Source organism: Mytilus californianus, unplaced genomic scaffold, assembly GCF_021869535.1.
Source record: "Mytilus californianus isolate M0D057914Y unplaced genomic scaffold, xbMytCali1.0.p SCAF_11, whole genome shotgun sequence".
NCBI classification, from domain to species: Eukaryota; Metazoa; Mollusca; class Bivalvia; order Mytilida; family Mytilidae; genus Mytilus; species Mytilus californianus.
In genome coordinates this window covers 72,576,164-72,585,238 of record NW_026262593.1, presented here as the reverse complement: position 1 = coordinate 72,585,238, position 9,075 = coordinate 72,576,164, and the positions used below count along the sequence as shown (strand labels likewise).

The following is a 9,075-nucleotide window of genomic DNA, read 5'->3' as shown; positions in this document are numbered from 1 at the left end:
ATAACAGTATCAGTATTAATTTCACTACTCCAGATTTGTATTTCACAAGACCAAATCCTAATACAAAGAAGAGTTGATATATTCATACACGGACAAGAAATCTGAGCTATGCATAAGGGATAAAATTCCTTAACCTTAAATTATTTGAAGAACTTAATAACATCAATTTCAATAACACACAATCCGTATTTTCGATCCTGTTCCAAAATACTGGCTACTTAGATATTGATATTCCCGTTGATTAACAGCCCACCAGCTGGGGTAGATATGTCGTGGTAGTAATAATATCATAGGTAACAATTATAATGAACCAGATGTGCATTTTGACAATAAATGTGTCGTCAGTGCTGTTCGAGACCAAGACATTTGTAAGTCAAAAATATAATTCAATCGATAAAGATCTAATAAAAAACACCCCCAAAACACCAAAAACTATGGCCAATATAAAAATATGGAGATGTGGTTTGATTGCCAATCAGCAAACTATACATCAGAGAGCAAATGACGTGGATGTAAGCAACTATAGAAAACTGTACGGCCTTCAACTTGTTCAACAATGTGCATAGCTCATACGTATGTGACACATTTCAAAGCAGGAAACAACGGTTATATTTGCCAAACCCGCTCAAGGATTCAGCGCTATGCATGAGGTAGATACATTCCTTTGTTCAAAATGATTTTTAACTGTTATAAAAGTATACATTTCCATTCAATTTCCAAATTTGTATAATTTAGTTTTCGTTTCACAGATATTACCATTAGAACAATTACTTGGATGGCTGGCTTATTCGTTAGATTACTAATATAGGATACGATGTTCGTTTCTCAAAATTTAGACAAGTATACTCACACTGATATGCGAATTTGTAATTTTAATACTTTTGTAATTAACTTATCCCTGAGAGTGACGTCGTGTTTATAGACAGTGTTCTGAAGGAGGAATTATCTAGAATAAATTACATGGACTGTTATCAAGAAGTATATCAATGGCACCTCAAGAGAAAATTAATTACTTCAAATTAGTTGCTCTTATTGCTGATATCGCATGTCTTGTTATCTGGAAGTATATTAGGGAAAATATACTTGGAAAAGATTCTTTTGAAACATTTCTAAATAAAGAGAAACATAAAATGGTGCACCTGTATGAAACATTACCATGCTGTGAATGTATGGTCAGTAAGATAAATGGAGAGAGACTTGTCTCAAGAAAGCAGTTCCTTGTATTATATAGATCTGTTGAACGGAACAAAATATCTTGCCACAACAAGTATCCTTGCAGAAAATTAACCCAGATTTGCATCTGTAATTATTCTGCGAATGAAAATGTAGATGTGAAAGTGGTTGATATCACACTTGCAAACTATATCATTCAAAAGTGTGGAAAACGCGAACAAGGGGTAGACAATTGGATTGAACAAATTAAAGACGTGCGAAACAAAATATTTCATCTATCAGATATACAAAAGATAACAGATGACAAATTCAACAGGACATGGACAAAGTTAGAAGGGTCCATATTGGGAATAGCAAATCTAATGGACAGTGCATACGTAGCAGAAATCGAGAAAAAGATTTTACAAACAAAGGAACATGTATTTATTTCTTCTTGCATGTTGAAGTATGAGAAACTCTGCTGTGACTACTGGAGAAATAAATGCGCTGAATTTGAGGTAAGATTAACCATGTTCTGTTTTCCTTGAATAAAATGAACCAATTTCAAGCCTCAGAATAGCCAGATAATATTCAGTTCAATTCAATATTTTCAAATTTGATCTTTTTGTAAACTATAAGCACAACATTCAACTTGAAATCGATTGACTCGTCGTCTATATACTTTGTACATGTTATTGTCAACGCGCATTTTTCCAATATTTTTTCTTGTGTCTCAATACGTTAAAATGTCTCTAGTTGATTAAAAAACTGCTTTTATTGTGCCACTCTAATTTGTATCAATTGAATTGTATTTGCATTTAAATACGATATCCAACTTTACATGACATAATGTAATTTTTGTAATTGTTTTTTTTTCTTCTGGTGATTTAATGAAGAGAGCTCAGGTACAGGTTATCGAAAAGAAAGCAAGGGCTCTACACATGAAAGATCATAAAGTGTTCAGTAAATCTATGGAAAAGGATTGCCATAAAACCATGGAAGAAATTCGTAAATATGTATATTAATGTACTTAAGAACTTCGAAAATGTCCGAGTTAAGAAGATGTGGTATTCTTGCCAATGAGACTACTATTCATCAGAGTTAATCGTACGACTTTGAACAATAAACAACAAACAATAACATACTGTTATGAAGATACAAAAGACCTAGAATTGACAAAATGTAAATCAATTCAACCGGGAAAAAGAACAGTGGCCTAATAACTAAAAAAAAAATAAATAAAAAATCACACACATACAATAGACCGGAACCAACGACATCCTCTGAATAACAGATTTCTGTAAAAACATCCTCCTGTTACCTATCACATTTTTTGTAAATAATAGTAATGCTATTACCATCATTAATTTTGACAAGCTCGACAAATGAAAAAAAAAAAAAAAAACGAAACACGCATTTCTATGTGTTTTCGACTCTTTTATCAAAGATTATATGAATGTCTTGAAAACCATTACTTAGTTCAATTGTTATATCATTACTTCCTTTTATTTGGGCAGAAAAATTAAAAACTATTGTTGACAACATTGATATACTGATCAAGGTTTTTGGGAAGAGCGAAGATGTGAACACGTTATTAGTGAATGAAGGTATGATGTTTTAAGAGTAATTGATTATTCAATGTTTCTTTAATTTCTGTATGCATCTATAACGGTTCCTACAAGTTTGATCATTTGGATAATTTCCCGCCATATCCATTTGGAAGATAGCAGATTTTAATATTTTATTTGAGCAACTGGCACTTCAGCCTATTGACTACAATACTTATCATCTCTAAATTCTTAAATTTAATAGAAGATAAACGATCGATAAGCTGGCATTGCACAATCTATATTGAGATACAATAAATGGTTAGCAAGAAGGTATGCTACTTTTCCTAGAAGATTTAATACTTTGATCTTTCTTCTTGTTAATTTTTTATTGGTTGGACGTTAGGGAATGACAGATGACCATGACAGATGACCATCACTAAAGAGCGACAAAGGCTATTAAAGGGACATTCAAACTCGTAAGTCGAAAATAAACTGACTAATTGTCGTAACCGAAATTCTGTTTTTTTCTACGAATGACACAACACAAACATGATGTGCTTACCATCAGAATCACCAGATATCAAACCGTTTTTGGTGGGATCCGTGTTACTCAGTCTTTAGTTTTCTATTTAGTGTTTAGCAATTTGTTCACATGCATAATATTTTTTGTATAATTCATGATTAAGAACTGTTATATTATGATATTTCAGACATCCAGAGAGTACCCGTTTTCCTACAACTGGACTTACCGGCTTCATGGAACAGAACGAAAGTTTTGGAATATCTCGACGAAATGAGAATAAATGGAACGTCTGATATGAATATAAAAATTATGGCAGTTTCGCCTGATGATCTTAACATTTATTCAGAGATAGCAAAGACAGTTCTTAATAAAGTTGATTTGCTAAAAGACGAAGTCCAAAAACTATTGTCTGGAATGCTTTTAGAGGCGGCAATTGACCCAAAACAAAGTGCTGAAGTGGGTTTTAGTTTAACAATACCAAAAATTACAGGTACTTTTTTGTCCGTACAGCGGCAACTATATCAAATCACATGGCATGATCTCAGTAGTAGCACTATTTTAAAAAAGGTTTTAATATTTGCACATAAGTTAACATATTTAGGTCTAAAAAACACTGGCTAAAATGTCTATGGTATGTTAACTGCACTATATGTTTAAAGAATCAAATATTTGAAAGGCATAATATATGTTTTATATAAAAGCATGATTCTGTTGTTAGTACTCCCTGGTAATAAAGCAAACAAACGGAAAAACGTTTGGTAAAACGAAAAAAATATATAGAATAATCATAGCTGGAGAGATATATAACCTGTAGAAAATGAATCGAAAGATACCACAAAAAGATATGTACATAGGATGAGCAGATTGCAATTTTTACTTACGGTACGAACTATAGTCATTTATTGAGAAATCTGACGAAAGATTATGAGGACATTAAATATCTCAAATCCTACTCATGTATTAACATTTTGCAATATGTGTCATAAAAATGTTACATGTATCAAAATATAATTTGAATAATTACAAAATCGAAACGTTCATTTTAACTTACTTTCAGAGCCGCGAAAGTCTTCAAGCGTATTTTGTTTTTGACAGATTGTTTTAATGATTCATGGTACTAAATGAAGATCGATGAAGACAAATATAAAAATATTATGAATATTTGCCTTGTAAACCACACATAAGAACGCTAGTTTAATTTTTTTTTAGAAGAGACTAGTGAGATAAATAGTGAAGATGAACATGATGAAGCTGAACAGGCAGATCATCCTTCGGCTATTGATGATTGCCAAACAAGAACAGAATTTGATGGTAGGTAAAATATTACATATAAACTGGAATATCTCAATAATTTGTTAAATCAGATATAGCAGATGTAGTTGGTCCTTCATTTAAACTTACTTACAGGTATGAAAGTCCTCAAGCGTATTTTGTTTTTGATATATTGCCTTTAATGGTTTATGATACTGAATGTCAAAACACGTGTGAAGATAGATGAAGACAAATATAACATAGTATGAACATTTGCCGTGTATAATAATAACTTGTTTGCTCAAATATAGCAGTTGTAGTTGGTACTAATTGATTACGCTATCATATGCTTTCAAGATTTGAACAGTCTTTATGAAGTTTATTTGTCACAGATGACTAGGTATGTTCCACATGTACATGATGTAGTACATTCAATTGTGCCGACTTTACCTCCATTGTGACAACACTGAAAGCAACTTATCACTGGAGTTATACTTATTAAAGCGACACGAGTGACGTCAATTATGAAACAGGAAAAACTAACCCTTGTGTAACACCTGTTTCCATCTCCGTTTTTGTGGTAGGTTCGTGTGTCTCGTTTTCCATTTCTTATGTTATGTTTTGTTATTGATGTTTGTCCGTATGTGACTTTTCTTAGTCATGGTATAGGCTGTATTATGCAACAGTATTTTAATTTTTCTCCTTGCTATAGCTCTTTGTTCAATTCAATGTTAAAGTGTGTGTGTGTGTGTGTGTGTGTGTATGTGTGTGTGTGTGTGAGTGTATGCTAACGTTCTTGAAATCGTTAACGAATCTAATTTGTGAACTGGGTCAAGTTTTGCTCTAGTGCATCTTAATTTAATTGTCCTAGTTCCAGTGTACTCTTGACGGTCATTTTAACAGTGTTTTGTTAAATTCAAGATTTATAAGATTGTAAAACCAATGAACTGAACGGATTTTCTATTGTTTTTTTTTGTTGTTGCTTTTTTTTGTTACCTCAATTTACATATCAACCGAGCATCAAAATGCGGACGTAACAATTTGTTCTCAGCGTGTTGCTATCTCTAGTGCAACTGCAACGATGAATCAAATAGTTATTGTGGAATTATATTTTCTAAATGCATCGCAATTGAAAATGACATGATATTATTTCAACTGCGGCTTTGTTTTAAAAAATTCTATGTTGAACTACATCCACTTCATTGAGAATCAATGATATCTTTCAAGCCTAAAACTTACATTGCACTTATTGCTCGAGTGTAATTGATCTTTTTCGTATATACTGTATTACCTGTTAGTAATGTATGCCCACCCAATTTGTACTGATATCAAAAACTTCACTTACATAGGCGCTATCTTCCTGTTATTTCCGATACTTCATGCTATTGGATGAAAATATAATTATGTGATATTGAAATATTTTTAATATTTGAAAAGTGTTTATTTTTCAATCGCAGACTATATATCACAGATAAAGCAAAATCTGCGGTGGAGACATGTTCACATATTTGAAATCGCAAATTTGATAGTCTTGTCAGGTTAAGTTTCCCTTTTTTTTATTATTACTTCTGCTTCCAAACATTTTTGTCAACCCAAGAGTATCTACAATATATGCTAAATGGTTGTACTTTCTACTGGTACAACATGTAAAAGATTATCTATGATATTTTTGTCTTTTCTTCAACGGTATTACGTAAAGACATCAGAAGTATGTGTTACATTAATATTGATTCAGAGTTAGATGGATATAAATCAGCTGACAATTGAGGATATATTCATTAAAATCCATTGCAAATTCATCAGTTTTAAAAAATTTCACCAAAATATTGGTCTGTTTACATTTTTGCAGAACCTGTACGATTGAAGTCATATTTCAAGTTTGATATTAGTCGACGACAGAAGTTACAACTAGAAGCAATTCAAAATAGTCTAATTAGTGATTGCGTTATCACCAATGACCAGTTGGTGTTTACTGATTATTTCAACAACATATTACATATCTACAATATAAATGGAAGTCACAATCGAGATATAAGATTGTCCAATCATCCGAAATGCATTTCAGTAATAAAAGACACCGATGTTGCTGTCTCGTATAATCGAGATATAGAAATAATCGATATCAACACTGGAGAACTGAAGAATACAATTGTAACGCGTGGTGTTACCAGCGGTATATCTTATCAAAATGGACTGATGTATGTTGTAATTTGTCACCAGAAAATAGATGTTATGAAAATGACAGGAGAAATAGTTCGATCTATTCATTGCCCTTTTCAATCACTGTACATAAGTTTATCAACTGATACTGACAGTTTGTTGCTCACTGATTCCTTAACGCTTACTGTATACTGTTGTGACTTGTATGGATCGGTCAGATGGAAGTTTACTAATGATAAGATGCACATGCCAACGGGAGTTACAAAAGATGGAAATGGTAATGTTTATGTTGTTTGTAATGAATCTAACAATGTTGTAGTGGTATCACCTGATGGTAAACATCATAAAGAATTACTTACTAAGAAAGATGGACTGCAAAAGCCGACTGGGATATACTACGACAAATCAAACGATTGTCTGTTGGTGTGCAATGGAGGGAATTGTGATGCATTTCTATTTGATGTTAAACATTCAACTAAAAATGAATGAATGTCATTTCAGTGATAGTACCTAAATGGGTGCGGTGAGCTTTGTTTCATATCTAATTGATAAATGCTTTCGCAATTAAATTATAGTCTGTGATATTTTTAATACAGCGCTGTACGTAACATACTTTTAATCTGAACAAAAAAATATTTTTATACATGATATATTTTGAAATTGTAGAAGATGATTGCAAGTGAGTTTCTCTGAAATTTTGAGGAGGCTATTATTTGCACTAATAGCAAATAAATTATACATAATACAAAAAGAAACCAAACTTACTCAGTTACTATCTGCTACAATATTCTTTTGATTTTAATCTTCTTTTCCATTTATAAAAGAACCATTTGTTAAAAAGGTATGACAACGAGTGATACTAATGGAGAAGAAACCTCTTTTTCTGAGATTATACTCGTTTTTTATGGGCTCGTTTTTCTCTGTCTTATGTTTTCAGTGAAGTGTTTTTGATGGATGTTAGTCTTTCCGTTGCTTTTATTCGGGGCCATGGTGTTGTTGTTTACTTTTTCGACTGATGAGTTTTGCTTTTTCTTTGGTATCTTCTGTTTCTGTTTTAAGTTACATCTTAACACTAACGGAGGTTATAGTGTTTTAATTGGGATTTCTTTGTTTTGTTGTGGAGCTTACTTATCTCCAGCGTGTGTCTTCCTGAAAATTTACTGGAAGGTTTGATAGAGGAAAGTTGGGGTTACAGAATACGCTTGTATTTTTTAGCATTTCTTGTAGCGTTGAATTTGTTTTCTGAAGTATTACAGCTCAACTGAAACGACGAGACCCTTTGGTAAAGATATATTACGTCCTGCAAATATTTGCCTTCTTGCGTGTAAAATAAGTTCCCAATATTGATCTATCGTAATCAAAGTGGGAAACAAATTAATTACGAGAATTGCAATTTTTAATAATTTCGACATTTGAATTGAAGTATAAGATGTGGTCGTCTCCTGCGATTATAATAGCAAAGCAGTCAGTAGAAGCCGAGCTGTTCGAAGTTTTCTTATTTGTGACGACTATTCCTTACGTACACAAATAAAATTCACTTCTTCTCATGCATGGTAATGCGCAGATGTAACTTTTCATGCATTATCAATTGTTTTTAATTCATTATGCGCATGAGTAACCTCAATTTCCATGTTCCTGCTTTTATATGCACATACATTTATTCTTTTCGTTTTTACTAGCTTTGAAACCCCGAAGTGATGTTTATTGACACATGAATGATTAAGTATGGGTCAGTAATTCCAATGCTTTCTATATTGAGGGTGCTGTTAGGTCTAAAACGTAAAAAAAAACACAAAATTATCAAGGACTAAAACTCTCTACATCAATTGCAATATTGAATGAAGTCATAGCGAATTCGAAAATATTAGAAGCTGAGCCAAGCAATATTACCTGGAGAGCAAATGACTAGAAGCCGTCGCTAAAATTGGAAGCGTAACGTATCGTTACGGTTGAAGCAGTTAGAACAGGGCAAACAATTGGACCTGCTTGAAAACTAAAACAACATAAAACAAAAACAAAAATGATAGATAAATCTTTGAATCATGGACAATGAAAACACAGTAGAGTTTCATAAATCGACGTTTGCAAAGTAGAATAGGATTTGGTTGTCTCTTATGTCATTCTTGTAACGTAGTCGTTAACGGAGTCGAGAATTTTATTGCGGGTAGGATGACCCAAAACAAATAAACCCTAAGAACTTTTAAATATTCATTTTAAACTCTAATTTGGATCTTCAATTTAGGCTCAAAGATCACAGCTTTTCAATATATACATCGGGTGAGTGCCTACATATACAATATATGTACATTGTCGGAAAATATAAAATTTATTTGTATGAGCTTTAGAAACAGGACGAAAAGCGAGGCTCGCCGAGCTTTTCTCCTGTTTCGCAGCGAGTACAAATAAATTTTATATTTTCCGACAATGTACATATATTGT

At 32.4% G+C, this 9,075-nt stretch overlaps 1 protein-coding gene across 2 annotated transcripts; it reads left to right on the top strand.

Moving 5' to 3' along the window:
* The first annotated feature begins 766 nt into the window (after positions 1-766).
* On the top strand, positions 767-7,256 carry LOC127720645 (uncharacterized). 2 transcript variants are annotated; one of them, XM_052227357.1, is made up of 6 exons: positions 767-1,670; positions 2,049-2,160; positions 2,670-2,759; positions 3,413-3,715; positions 4,435-4,536; positions 6,326-7,256. In XM_052227357.1, exons 1-6 carry the CDS (start codon positions 987-989, stop codon positions 7,123-7,125), a joined length of 2,091 nt encoding a protein of 696 aa, XP_052083317.1. In that variant the 5' UTR covers positions 767-986; the 3' UTR covers positions 7,126-7,256. The 2 variants fall into 2 exon arrangements, with proteins under 2 accessions (XP_052083317.1, XP_052083318.1); XM_052227358.1 differs by lacking the exon at positions 767-1,670 and having other exon boundaries at positions 1,984-2,160.
* Positions 7,257-9,075: the final 1,819 nt, after the last annotated feature.